At 46.7% G+C, this 13962-nt stretch overlaps 3 protein-coding genes across 3 annotated transcripts; 1 reads left to right on the plus strand and 2 right to left on the minus strand.

The window, feature by feature from the left end:
- Positions 1 to 66: 66 nt before the first annotated feature.
- LOC132797005 (large ribosomal subunit protein uL16m) lies at positions 67 to 1353 on the minus strand. The gene is given in 4 exon segments (XM_060808409.1): positions 67 to 748; positions 750 to 769; positions 830 to 895; positions 962 to 1353. Coding segments are annotated over 4 exon segments (732 nt in total). The 5' UTR covers positions 1011 to 1353; the 3' UTR covers positions 67 to 151.
- A 10-nt stretch (positions 1354 to 1363) lies between these two features.
- On the plus strand, positions 1364 to 12883 carry LOC132796998 (histone-lysine N-methyltransferase trr). The gene is made up of 7 exons (XM_060808397.1): positions 1364 to 2429; positions 2488 to 8696; positions 9602 to 10075; positions 10151 to 10746; positions 10812 to 10941; positions 11011 to 11193; positions 11266 to 12883. Exons 1-7 carry the CDS (start codon positions 1817 to 1819, stop codon positions 11356 to 11358), a joined length of 8298 nt encoding a protein of 2765 aa, XP_060664380.1. The 5' UTR covers positions 1364 to 1816; the 3' UTR covers positions 11359 to 12883.
- On the minus strand, positions 12434 to 13583 carry LOC132797006 (COA8 family protein CG14806, mitochondrial). Its single transcript, XM_060808410.1, has 3 exons — positions 13468 to 13583; positions 13125 to 13406; positions 12434 to 12981 (listed from the first exon to the last, which is right to left on the minus strand). The coding sequence occupies exons 1-3, from the start codon at positions 13513 to 13515 to the stop codon at positions 12766 to 12768; spliced, it is 546 nt and encodes a 181-aa protein (XP_060664393.1). The 5' UTR covers positions 13516 to 13583; the 3' UTR covers positions 12434 to 12765.
- Between the last annotated feature and the right edge of the window lie 379 nt (positions 13584 to 13962).

Genomic DNA, 13962 nt, shown 5'->3' on the forward strand with positions numbered 1-13962 from the left:
ATAATGCGCATTGTAAATTACACATTTATAATTGGGGGCAAATCCAACAAATAAAAGTTTGATCAATAACAAATATAGAACACATCCGTGCATTTATTTATAACAAAACACGCTCGTAAGTTTTAAAGAATTCAACGTTAAAAATGGATCTCTATAAATGCTTTCCGAACCATTTGTGATCCACAGGCGAGAGCCATCGATGGCAACCATTCAGATTGTTTTGTATAACGTATTTTAAGGTGAAGGGATTTTGATTTGCACGCGCCAGTTTCTCCTCATCGTCGCGCATTTGGTCCAGCATCTCTTGGGAGACAACCATTGCTTTGAATGGCAGTTGATTGGCCACCTGCTGTAGGAAGCCCTTGCATTCGATGAACTCGCATCGGCCGGCGATCTCGACGATAACTCGGCCCTCCTTCACCGGCGTCACATAGTGATCGATGGCGCCTTTGCCACCACCCATGCGTTGTCCCTGGCCCTTCTTTGTGATGGGCTGCCACGGAGCTGGGACACGCCAGGTGGCAAACATTGTGTTCACGTTCATTTTGCGACCAATGGTTAGACGCATCATTTCGTAGTGGCCCCAACGCAAACGTCCGCCACCAGTGGCCACGATCGCGTATTGTTTGTGCAGCAATTGATTGTGAACGAGCTCCGGACCTCGCATGTAACGCAATCGCTTTTGCATTTTGGGTGGCCGCAGATTGGGCGGATGCTGTGGCATGCGCTCCATAATGCGCAACTTGGGGTCTCTCCACTTTCTCAATATCTGTAAAAATACAATTAGTGTTGATAAAAAGCAATTTCTGGCGGTGTTATGAGAACATACTTTCATATTTGATTGGCGGAGGAAAATACTTGAGGCCGGCGACACAATTGTAATTCACATTGGCAGCTAGAAAATTGAATGAGAATGTTGTTCAAAAAAGTTTGTTATGCATACGCACAGCCATTTACTTACATGCTGCCCCAGTTTTAAGTAGTTGTGTCACTGTTTTAAAGCACCACATGTTGTTTTTAATTTACGCTATTCTATTTTCTATTGCCTACCGAGCGATCCATGTATTGTAGTCTAATGTTGGTTGCATCAGCAGAGCGTTGCCAGACTGCTTGCCGAACAATTACAATGTAAACTTCAAATGTTTATAGCTATATAAATGTTCTTTTTATTGTCCTCAACTCAAATTGCATGAAGTGTAGACACTTAAGTATTTTTTGGTAAACAATTTATAAGCATTAATTAATTATTTTATTGGTATTTTTTATTGCTTGCGATTTTGGTGTGTACACACTCTTTCTGAGTATCCATGGATGGCATTGTTTGTTATCGCTATCGTTTTTTAGCACGGAATTCGATAAAACACGCATGCACGCATTGTTTAATTGGCTTTAATCAAATATCGCTACATTTTGTAACATTCAAATTTGTTTAATGATAATAAAATGAAAATTAAAAATGCATACATTCAATCCAATAAGCAGTGACAGTGTGTTGGAAGAGAATAAACTTGCTGAAGTGTAAACCTAGTATTATTTTGTGGTGTGGGTGTGTGTACTTGTTGTTATCGAAAAATGCAACGCTGTCGAAATGTGGTATTTTTCTTCATATATTATCACTGGTTAAGGTTTAGGATACACTGCTGCATACACGAAAATAATTTTTTTTTTGTCTAAATAGTGTATGTTTTGAAGCATTCTCTCTATATGTACATAGATACGCGTAAATCGTAGAAATCGAAATCTAAATGCATTAAGCATCATCTTAATTTTGCCAGCGATTAAATGTGTGCGAGCCGTGTTGGATGATTTTGTTGTTATGAATATATCGAAAGTGACACCATCGCTTGCTGCTGCGGCTGCTGCCGCCGAAAAAGCGAAACCTGAACGTGTAACATCTGCAGCAACAGCAACGGCACAGGCAGCGCTTAGTTTTAACACGATCTCGATACAGAAGCGCAGCAGCAGCATCGACGACAACAGTGTCGATGATCCAAATCGCAAGAAACTGAAAAGGGACATTGTTATATGCACGCCAACGACCAGTTTACCCGCCAAACAACGTGCAGCGACTGCGACAGCAACAGCAATAGCAATAGCGACAGCAACAACAACGGCAACCGCATCAGCATCAGCATCGGCGACAACAGCAGCGACAACAACAAGCGCGTCCTCAACATCATCAGCAACAACAACAGGAAAAGCAACATCGGACGTACAGCAACAGCAACTTTTGACAACATCCAATCTAATTGTCAGTCATTCGAATGCAAAGCCAGAAGCTGCTGCTGCCGCTGTCGCTGTCGGTGGTGCTGCTGTTGATGTCTTGTGGGAGCAACGTGATGATCAAATTATTGTCTGTGAAATGAAGCCAGATGATGCATCGTCCGCAAGCAGCAGCAACGCTACAATTACTAATAGCCAAAAGCAAAGTAAGTTACAAAATATAATTGCCTAATGTGGACAATTTGTTAATCATGTGCGATTTAGGTTTTGCCAGCTTTACCAAAAAAGATGTGGCCTCCACATCATCGGCCTCCTCGTCATCATCCTCGACCGCCTCCATAATATCAATTGAGCCAAGCAGCGGCAGCAGCAATGAGCAGCACAATAACTCTGAGCAGCAGCTGGGCAAAGCTGTTGCTGTCGAAGAGTTGGACTATGTGTTGCTGCCAGCGACAACAACGGCCGAGCTGAAGCCAGCTGATGCCCCACAACAAGTCACAAATAACAATAATAACAACAGTGGCAGCAGCGGTACTAGCAACAATGTTGCTGGCAGCACCACCAGCGGCAACACAAGCGGCAATAGTGGCAACATAACAGCAACGCTTAAGGCAGCGCCAACATCAACGCAAGCCAACTATAGCATGTTTACCAGTGTTGGCACCACAACAGGCACGGCAACGACAGCGGCGACAGCAACATCGCTGCTCAATCGTGTCAATTTGCACACAAAGATGAAGGGCCAGCAGCTGGTGGTGAACGCGAAGAAATTGTCGGAGGTCACACAGACAACGGCCAAGGTATCGATAGGCAACAAGACGATATCGGTGCCTCTGTTGAAGCCATTGGGCAGCACACAAATACTGCAGACCACCCAATTGATGAGTGCAAGTGGTGGGGCAACCACAGCTGGTGGAGCCACCATTGTGGAGAGCAAACAACTAGTGACAACAACGACGACGGCAACAGGTGCACAACAGCAGCAACAGCATCAGCAACACCAGCAGCAACAGCTGCAGCAGCAAACACAACACCTGAATCTGACGCGTCTGTTGAAGGGCACACGCAAGAATCCAACGGCAATTGTCTCATTTGCCGGCGTGCAAATCAAACCAGCCAATACCAAAATTGTCACGGCCAAGGTGGTTAGCAAAAAGATGTCGCTGCAATTCCAACAGCAACAACACCAGCAGCAACAGCAGCAACAGGCGCCGCCAACGGGAAGCATTGTGACAATAACGCCAACGAATCTAAATCAAACGTTCACAATGGTGCAACAACAGCCACAACAACAAGCGCAAACGCAGTCAGACAAACAGCATGATTCCGAACAAGGAGATCAAACAGATGCCACACCAGTTGCTGCTGGCCGCTTGCAAGCAGTTACAGTTGGCGGCCAACAGCAACCGAAAACCATCACATACAGTGAGAATATCCAGAAGATATTGTTGAACAAGAGCAAATCGTTGGATGGCAGCGATAGCAGCGAGATTGCCAAAATCAATAATGTTGTGATCAAACCGCTTGACAATAGTCAATTGCATCCTAGCATCAATATATTCAAGCAGCAGCAGCAACAACAGCAACATCAGGTTGCAGGTGGAGGTGCGACGAACGTTGTGACATCAATCAGTGAGCTGACAACGAGCGATGCCTTGGCCAAGGCAGCAACAAGTGGCGCCACAATTTGTGCGCGTCCCATCATCTCGATACAGAAGAACATATCGCTGGTGATGTCCAAGGCGACAATTGCACAGCAAAAGCCCAAAATGATAACAACATCAGCAAACAGCGCTGGCGCCATACAAATTCAGCATGCAGCGTTCAATCAACAGCAGCAGCAGCAGCAACAACAACAGCAGCAGCAGGTGTCAACAGCGGACACGGTTGACACTGTTGGCAAACTGCAATTGAAGGCACATCCGCATCCACATGCGCATCCGCATCCACAGATCGTAACGGCCAAGCTGAATGAGATGTTGTCAGCGAAACCGGCAACAGTCGACAGCAGCAACGATGCTGAGCCCAAGGCCAAGTTGCGACCAACGGAAGTGGTGCTGGTGAAGCAGGCAACGACGACAGCAGCAACCGCAGCAGCAGCAGCAGCGGCAACGGGCGCAACAGTCGTTGCCGCTGCAGCAGCAGCAGCAGCAACAGTTGTCGATGGCAACAACAAGAAGCAAGCAGCCGATGCAACGACAACGGAGCAACAGCCCAACGATGATCAGCTGGTGATTGAGAAGCGCATTACGATTACGAGTCGTGTGGATGACTCGAACAATGCGTTGCTTAAGCAATTGCTGCAGACCAGCAGCACCACGAGCAGCAGCAGCAGCAGTGGCAGCAGCAACAACAACAACAGTGGTGGCAACAGCAACAGCAGCAGCAACAATAGCCACAACTTGCAGCAGATATCGATAACATCGGCGCCGTTGTCGGCACGCAAAGTGATCAATGTGCGAGCGCCAAGCATGGGATTGGTTAGCTCATTGGAGGCGCAGTTGGCGCGGCCCGTTAAACCGCCGGTGCCAACAGCCGTCAGCAGCAACAGCAGCAGCAACAACAACAACAACAATAATAGCAGTGGCAACAGCAGCGGTGGCAATACCACAACAACGACAACAACAACCGCCACCATGGTGGCGATCAGTCAAACGGCGACGCCAACAGCGACGGCAACAGCAATAGCGACGCCATCGGCGCCAAGTGCTGAGCCGCAAAAGTTGCTGCTGGAGGAGACGCCGGCAACAGCAACAGTGGCCGCAGCTGCAGTGCCCACAGCAGCAACAGCCATAACAGCAACACCAGTGGCTGTTGCTGCTGCCGCAGCACCCACAACTTCGACAGTGACTGTGGTTGCAACACCTGCTGCAGCAACAGTAACTGCGATGCAACAACAGCAGCAGCAACATCAGCAACCACAACAGCAGCCAACGCAACAACAGCAGCAGCAGCAGGTGAAACAATCTGTGCAGATCGTATCGAAGGAGACATCGTTTATATCAACGCCCGTGCCGTCAGCAGCAGCAGCAGCAGCTGGAGTTGCCGCTGTGCCGGCAACAAGTGTTGCTGGTGCTGCCTCGATTGTTGCCGCTGCCATGCCCACAGTGGTCAGCAAATTGCCGCCCACATTAATTGTGGAATCGAATATAATGAAGAGCGAACCGTTGCCGCCGCCGCCTTCGTATGAGCTGAGCACCGGCAACGTCTCGAATGTGACCATCTCGATAACGACAAAGCCCAGCAAGGATGTCAAGTTGGGCACCAAGCTGGAAGTGATGGATGCCAAGGATGCAGCAACAGTTGCTGTTCAATCGGAGCCAGAGAAGCAGATGACGCCACAGCCGCACGACAATTGGAAGCTGCAAGAAGCGAACGAGCCGCAGAAGCGCAAATTGTCGCTGCCTTTGCAACAGCAACAGCAGCAGCAACAACAACAACAGCAGCAGCAGTTGCAGCTGCAACAACAACAGCAACAATCGCAGCAGTTAGAGGACAAACCTTTGACGGAGGTGAAAAACGAAATTGGTTTGGTTAGCGGCAACACCAACAGCAACAGCAACAACATCATCAACCTCAACAATATTGGCCATGAGATGATGCCGCTGCTGAAAGTGCAGCCAGCAACTGCTGCTGGTCACGAGAAGTTGCAGCTGATCACAACGTATGGCAAGAAGACAGCAGCACAGCAACAAGTAATCAACGCGGATCTGCAGCAACAACAGCAACAGCAGCAGCTACAGCAGCAACAACAACAGCAGCAGCAGCAGTTGCAACCGCAGCAGCAAAATCAGCCATTGCAGCAACAACAGCAGCAGCAGCAACAGCATTTACAGCTACAGCAGCAACGACAGCAACTGCAACAGCAGCAGCAACAGCAGCTGCAACAGCAACAACTGCAACAACAACAGCAGCATTTGCAGCAGCAGCAGCAGCAACAACAGCAGCTGCAACTACTGCAACAGCAGCAACAGCAACAACAACAGCAGCAGCAGCAATTGCAGCATCCTCAACAGCAGCAGCAACAACAACAATTGCAGCAGCAACAGTTGCAACAGCAGCAACAAGCAGTTGGCGCAGTTTCTGTGCCCTTGCCCGTCTCCGTTTCCGTGACCGGAGGAGGACCCCTCAACCTGCCGTTGCCAGTGTCTGTGCCTGTGCCTGGGCCAGCGATGGAGCCGAAAGTTCAAGGCGAGCAGCGCAAGCGTCGCAAACGCGAGACGCAGAAGCCGCGTCGCACCAATGCCAACACTGCAGCCGGGGCCGCAGCTGCGGCTGCTGCTGCTGCGGCGGCCGCTGCCGGAGGGAGCAACATCAGGGAGATGAGCGGAGCATTGCCAGCTGGCGCCGTCGTCCAACTGACAACGATGTCGTCGAGTGGCGTGCCAATGGGTGGCCAAGCGACGGTTGGCGGCGGCCATTTGGCCAGCGGCAGTCCGGGTGGCAGCAGCAGCGGCGGCAGCATGCTGAAGAAGCGTGTGCGCAAGTTCTCGAAGGTCGAGGAGGATCACGATGCATTTACCGAGAAGCTGATGACGCACATACGTCAAATGCAACCGCTGCAGGTGCTCGAGCCGTTGCTCAATCGCAACTCGCTGATTGGCAGCGGCACGCTCTTTGCTGCTGGCGGCAACAGCAGCAACAGCAACGGCGGCAGCAATGGCAACAACGGCTCGAATGGCAGCAACGGCGGCAATGGCACCAATGGCAACAATAACGCCGGCGGCGGCAAACTGAAGGCCATTTCACGTGCATTGCAATTGCAGCGACAGCTCGACGATGGCAGCGGTGGCGGTGGCGCGTCTGGTGTTGATTGCGAGCAGCTGCTGGGACGCTTTGGCAATGTGCGGCATCCGAGCATCAAGTCGCTGTATGACAGCGAACGTTTCGGTGGCAGCGGCGAGCCATCAACAGCTGCAGCAACAACAGCAGCCACAGCCACTAGCAACAATGCTTTTGGCGGTGCATCGCTGTCGTCGATTCAGAATGACTTTTACGATCAGGAGTTTTCCACGCACATACAGCGGGATTCCCGTGAACGTTTGCAACGTTTGCTGAGCGCTGTCTGTGATTGCAATGTGGAGACCACGGATCTGGTTGAAAGTCAGTTGCATCAACAGCAGTTGCAACAACTGCAACTGCAGCAACAACAGCAGCAGCAGCATCGCTTGGATGGTCCGTTGGCCTGGTCGCGGCTGAGTCGCTTTCCGGGTCTGGTGTTGCTCAACACGAACAGCAACCAGCGCAGCGCACCCGGCCGCATGTCGCCCGTGGCTTTGGCCATGGATGCCAGCAGCATGCGGCTGCCGGTGTCGCCGATTGTGCGCAGCTGCAGCGAAGAGTTGCGCAAGTCGCAGCAAATGGAGCTGGGCATTGGCGGCGGCGGTGGCGTTGCGACAGCATCGAACAACAGCAGCAGCCAAATGAGTAACAACAATAATGTCAATAACAACAACAACTATCAGCAGAAGAACCAAAATGTGATACTCTCGCTGCACACATCGGCAACGGATAACATTGCCGGCGTGCTGCGAGATTTGGCCAATCTGTTGCATCTGACGCCCGCGTTCACCTACAAGCTGCTTGATGCCACGGCTGGCGGCACGGCGGCAACACCAACGACAGCAGCCACAGCCGGAGCAGCAGCAGCAGCGGATAAGATGGACAAGGAGCAGGGCGGCGAGCAACAACAACATCAACAACAACAACAGTTGCTACACAATGTGACCAGTCAAGGCAACCTGCGCAAGATACTCACTGGACAGCGGAAGCTGTGTCGATGCTGCGGCAGTCCCATCGCTGCCTTCGGGCTGCGTGTGCCCCGACAGAATGTGCCCGAGGAGACGCCGTCGCCGATGCTGGCGATGCTGCAATCGCTGTTGCCTCGCAAATTGCCAACGCCGCCGTTCGTCTACTTCTGCAATCGCAGCTGCTTTGCTCAGTACAAATGGCGCGGCAAGGATGAGCCACTTGGCGAGGATGCTATTACTGCAGCAGCCACTGCAACAGGCACAACACCAACAGCAGCAACAGGCAGCGATGTTTTGTCGGCAGCAACAACGCCACCAATTGTCAAGCTGGAGCCAGAGGATGTGGACATGGAGCAACCACAGCAACAGCAACAGCAGCAGCAACAGCGGCCGCATAGCAATAGCAACAGCAGCAGCAACAGCAACAGTGAACTGACAACAACATCTCAGGCGTCGTCGTCACAGCAGCAACCCGTGTCCGTGCCAGTGCGAAAGAACATCATCAAGTGCTTCAGTGCAGATTGCTTTGCCGCAAGCACGAATGTTGCCGCTGGCACCATCAAGACCGAGAACGGTGAGTCAATGGCCTGGGAAACGGAATGCAGCAGCAGCAGCGCAGCCGAAGCACTCGAGGATACGCGGCAGTGTGTCTTCTGCAATCAGCGTGGCGACGGTCAGGCGGATGGACCATCGCGTCTTCTCAACTTTGATGTGGACAAATGGGTGAGTTGTTGTTTATTACAAGATTACAAGTGATTGGATGCGATTACAAAACGTAGCCAAAATCTGTAATGCAAACTTAATAGTCATAGACATAGTATTCAAGTGTAGATAAAGAAAGGGACAGATAGATATGTTTAACGTATCGATATCATATCTGATGCTTCAAAAAATATGCAATAATCTCAATTTCAATTACTAAATTGCTTTTCATACCCGCTATCCAAAGGGTAGACGGATATTCTAACTTTGTGCCTCCAGTAAATGTATGTAACAGGCAGAAGGATGCATCTGCCAGCCTATAAAGTATATATGTATATTCTTGATCTGGGTCAGCAGCCTAGACGATATAGTCATGTCCGTCTGTCTGTCCGTATGAACACCTAGATCTCAGTGACTATAAGAGATAAAGATATAATTTATCGACAGCACTTGCTACACATAAATCAAGTTTTTTTTTGGCCACGCCCACTTCCGCCCTCGCAAATTGTAGAAGCCATTATAGAAATACTTTTGTATAAGCGAAAACGCTTACTTAGTATAAGTCTTTGTTGCTTTCGTTGACAATTTGGTATATTTTGAAATTAGTACTGTACCAATATACCTAAGATAACATTCGGTATATTTTTAAAAGTATTTTTGTGGTATATTTTAAAATGAATACCGCACTTTTTAGGTTTTACTGAAAATAGATAGCGTGTAGCTTTCTTGTTATAATATTTAAAATATAGTATGGTAAAATGTAGTATTTAACACACATCCCTGGAAGCAAGCAACTAATTACTTTAGAGAAAAATATTAATAGAAAAACGCAATCGAAAGATGAACCCATAATAATTATATTTTTTTATTGGACTACTCAGGAGCTATAGAAAGTGAATTTTGTTGTTGTCTTTGGTATATTTCAGGTTCATCTGAACTGTGCCTTGTGGTCGAACGATGTGTACGAGACGGTCTCGGGAGCACTGATGAATTTCCAGACAGCGCTGCAGTCGGGACTGAATCAGGCGTGCAGTGCCTGCCATCAGCTGGGTGCGACAATCAAATGCTTCAAGTCGCGCTGCAGCAATCTGTATCATCTGCCGTGCGCCATCAAGGAGGAGTGCGTGTTCTACAAGAACAAATCGGTGCACTGCAGTGCGCATGCGTGGACGAGTGCGACGGGGGTGACAGAGAATGAGCTCAGCTCGTTTGTGGTGCATCGTCGGGTGTTTGTCGATCGCGATGAGAATCGTCAGGTGGCTACGGTGATGCACTATTCGGAGCTGAGCAATTTGTTGCGCGTCGGCAACATGACGTTCCTCAACGTTGGCCAACTGTTGCCGCATCAGCTGGAGGCGTTTCACACGCCCCACTACATCTATCCCATTGGCTACAAGGTGGTAAGTATTGACTATTCGACTGGCTAATACATTCACTGTTTGCCACATTTAACTAACGCTACTCCCTCCTTGCAGAGTCGTTATTATTGGTGCGTGCGTCGGCCAAATAAGCGCTGTCGCTATGTCTGCAGCATTGCGGAGGTTGGCTGTCGACCCGAGTTTCGCATACAGGTGCATGAGACGGGCGAAAAGGAGCCGGATCGCGAGTTTCGCGACAGCACACCCTCTGCTGTGTGGCAACAGATACTGCAGCCGATTCAGCGCATGCGCAAAGTCTACAAGTGGCTGCAACTCTTTCCGCAACACATCAGCGGCGAGGATCTCTTTGGTCTAACGGAGCCGGCAATTGTGCGCATCCTAGAGAGTTTGCCGGGCATCGAAACGCTCACCGATTATCGCTTCAAATACGGACGCAATCCATTGCTCGAATTCCCGCTGGCCATCAATCCATCGGGTGCAGCACGCACCGAGCCCAAGCAGCGTCAGTTGCTCGTGTGGCGCAAGCCGCACACACAACGCACCGCCGGCAGTTGCAGCACACAGCGCATGGCCAATTCGGCGGCGATTGCCGGCGAGGTGGCTTGTCCGTATAGCAAACAGTTTGTGCACTCCAAGAGTTCGCAGTACAAAAAGATGAAGCAGGAGTGGCGCAACAACGTCTATCTGGCAAGGTGAGTGTGCAACGCGCAGTGACTACAGCTATATCGTAACACTTTCTTGTTCTTCTTCTGTACAGATCAAAGATTCAGGGCTTAGGCTTGTATGCGGCACGCGACATTGAGAAGCACACGATGATCATTGAGTACATTGGTGAAGTGATACGCACGGAGGTGTCCGAGATACGCGAAAAACAATATGAATCCAAGGTGCGTGCGTGGATAACTTTGTTATAAATTGTATTCATATTTACATCAATTTCTTGATTACTTTTGTAGAATCGTGGTATTTACATGTTCCGCTTGGATGAGGATCGCGTTGTCGACGCAACGTTGAGCGGCGGCTTGGCGCGCTACATTAACCACTCGTGTAATCCCAATTGTGTCACCGAGATCGTTGAGGTTGATCGCGATGTGCGCATCATAATATTTGCCAAGCGTAAAATCTATCGCGGCGAAGAGGTGCGTCTTAACTTAATTCCATATTGGTTGTGACTCTTTTCCAATTAATTGCTATTGCTATGTTGTTTACAGCTTTCGTATGACTACAAGTTCGATATTGAGGATGATGCGCATAAGATACCCTGCGCTTGTGGTGCACCCAATTGTCGCAAGTGGATGAACTAAATCGGAAGTAGGAGCAACAGGAAACAAACAAACAACAGCACAGCATCACAACAACAAGAGTAAGGAGGAAATCAGGAGCAGTTCACAGAGATGTGCTCGACCCAGTGAACAGAAGAATCATTATAGTTTGTGTTGTGGCCAACCACACACACACACACACACACACGCACTCACACCCACACAGACACACACACGCACAGAACTCACATACACCAACCCAACATGGAATATTCTCTAAGCAGTAGCAGTATATACATATGTACATATATTTATTATATCTATATGTATGTATAATTCAATTTATATGTATATATACACACACAAACTCACACCCATACACACAACATACATACACATATGTATATCAATATCTTTATCTATATGCACGAGTTTAAATGGCAAATATCTTGTAAGTTATCTCTATCTATCTATGTATGTAACCCCTACCCCCTACTCCCTTTCCCACACTCCCACCCCACACCCCACCCCACACGAATGCGCCTCTCGTGCATATTGTAGCTAATTTGTATCCTATTATTGCTCATAAGCCAAAAGTGTTTTGTAGTATAAATTAAAAAAACAAACAAAAACGAAAACTAAAACTAAAACTAAAAAAAAAGCAGAAAACAAAAATGAAACTTCATGCATATAAAATAATTTATAGATACAAATTAAGCATGTATTTTATGTTACTTAAAAGCCCATCAACATTATTCGTGTTTTTCAATGTACATTTTTTTTATATCCAAAATCTTCTCTATAAACTTTTCCTTTCATTTCGGTCGCAGTGAAGATAAAAGCGAAAATAAGAAAGAGAGAGAGAGAAAGTGCTAGAGTTAATGCAGACCTGGGAGTGCCTTCGTTTTTATTTTATTATATTCTTAACCATTTTTTTTTTTCGCTAGATTTAAAGAGACTGTATAGGAAGCATAATGTTAAAGAAATGAAAAAAAGAATGAGACATACGCGAGAAAGAAACAGAAATAACACAAAAAAGCAAAAAAAGAAAAAGGAAAACAAAATCTCTTTTCAAGTGGTGTAGTAATTTATTTAATGTGCATCCAAATTGAATGTATTTCTTTTGTTTTACCTAATTTCATCTCTATATATTTTAACAATACAATTATCAATCAAGTGTATCTTTAACTTTTAAGTAAATGTAAACAACACTTTCAAAACTTACAAGCGAATATGTTTTTTTACAATTGATTTGCGTTTATTACATTACATACATCCCTTATCATCAGATCAGCGGCATCTTTGTTTGCTCGATAAACAACAATTTAAACTACATAAATTTGAACAAATTTTGCATAATATATAGTATGTACACTAAATCCTGATCGTGTCTGTGTTTGCAGTTGAAAACATATCCATTCTAAACATATAGATTCTCTACAGTTGCATCTATGGCTTTCTTCTGAATCGATTTACGGTGCTTTGCACATGCACAGCAAATGCTAATGTCAGCATATCGAAGTTTTTCAAATACCACGAAATGTTGTACATCAGATGGATGCGTCGATTCTTATCCAAAAACGTTTTGTAAAACACACTCATTTGATCGGCCGTCAGTTCCTCGGATCCATTCAATTTGTGTAGACGAATAAAATCATCTTTTTCCTGCAGATAAACAACAACTCAACTGCATTATTATGCTGGACATGCATTAGAAAGAGACACAACTTCTTCCGGAAGCTAGCGAGCGAGCGAGAGAGCTAGAGTCGCTTGCCAACAAGTGTTAAAAATATTGCACAGATACGCACCTCATAGAATCGTTTGTTATGCTTCGTCCAGAAATCCATGTTCCATTTTTCGACTTCAATGCGCAGCAGTCGCAATTTCTTGGCCATCTCGGTTTCATTCTCATCATAATGTCGCACATACGGACGCAGATTAGACTTGGCATCTGGTGGTCCAATGTAATCGCAACTCACCGATTCCGCTTCTGGCGGTTGTGTAAGACCAACGTACACAGGACTTTTCTTGGGTCGCGTCTGTGCGTGTGTCGCTTGTGTTTGTTCTGTGGCATAGCGTCGGGACCAATGCTAAATAGGTATCAATATCCATTAGTTGTTGCACAGCATATTATTGATTAGGAGCACTCACTTTTAATAGACTACTTATGGTACGAGGCGGCAAACTGTTTCTATTCATTTTTATTTGTCGTATATTGTCATGTGTGTAGACTTGTTGTTGTTTCTTAACATATAAAGAGCTTTATATGAAAGCTGTTTTATTTTGCTTGAGTGTGACCACAAGCAACATTTCCGAAATGCACGTTTTAGCACTGGTATATACTGAAATATAGTATATCATTTATTTGTGACCTGGTCACTCTTAATTTAAGATAATTTTGAAAGGCGCTTTATTTCAAGCTTGATTTTTCGTTGGCTTACAGAAATATAACTTCTTTAAAAAATCTAAAATGTTAAAATGAATAATTAATTGCTTTTAACGCTTCGAATTCATATTCTAAAAAATACTTTTTTGTGCAAAAATATAAATATTACTACATCTAACATAACACATTAGATTAATTGTCTGACTTTATTTTATTGGCTTCACTCTAATTCCTTAAAACCTATATATGTAATTTCTTTA

The sequence above is a fragment of the Drosophila nasuta genome, chromosome X (genome assembly GCF_023558535.2).
Source record: "Drosophila nasuta strain 15112-1781.00 chromosome X, ASM2355853v1, whole genome shotgun sequence".
Lineage (NCBI taxonomy): Eukaryota > Metazoa > Arthropoda > Insecta > Diptera > Drosophilidae > Drosophila > Drosophila nasuta.

Bases quoted from the DNA above. Each gene is read 5' to 3' on its own strand.
- LOC132796998 (XM_060808397.1), top strand. From the start codon at position 1,817: ATGAATATATCGAAAGTGACACCATCGCTTGCTGCTGCGGCTGCTGCC. The intron at 2,430-2,487 runs GTAAGTTACAAA...TGTGCGATTTAG, and splicing joins TACTAATAGCCAAAAGCAAA to GTTTTGCCAGCTTTACCAAA. The intron at 8,697-9,601 runs GTGAGTTGTTGT...GGTATATTTCAG, and splicing joins ACTTTGATGTGGACAAATGG to GTTCATCTGAACTGTGCCTT.
- LOC132797006 (XM_060808410.1), bottom strand. From the start codon at position 13,515: ATGAATAGAAACAGTTTGCCGCCTCGTACCATAAGTAGTCTATTAAAA. The intron at 13,407-13,467 runs GTGAGTGCTCCT...ATACCTATTTAG, and splicing joins CCATAAGTAGTCTATTAAAA to CATTGGTCCCGACGCTATGC. The intron at 12,982-13,124 runs GTGCGTATCTGT...GTTTATCTGCAG, and splicing joins ATAACAAACGATTCTATGAG to GAAAAAGATGATTTTATTCG.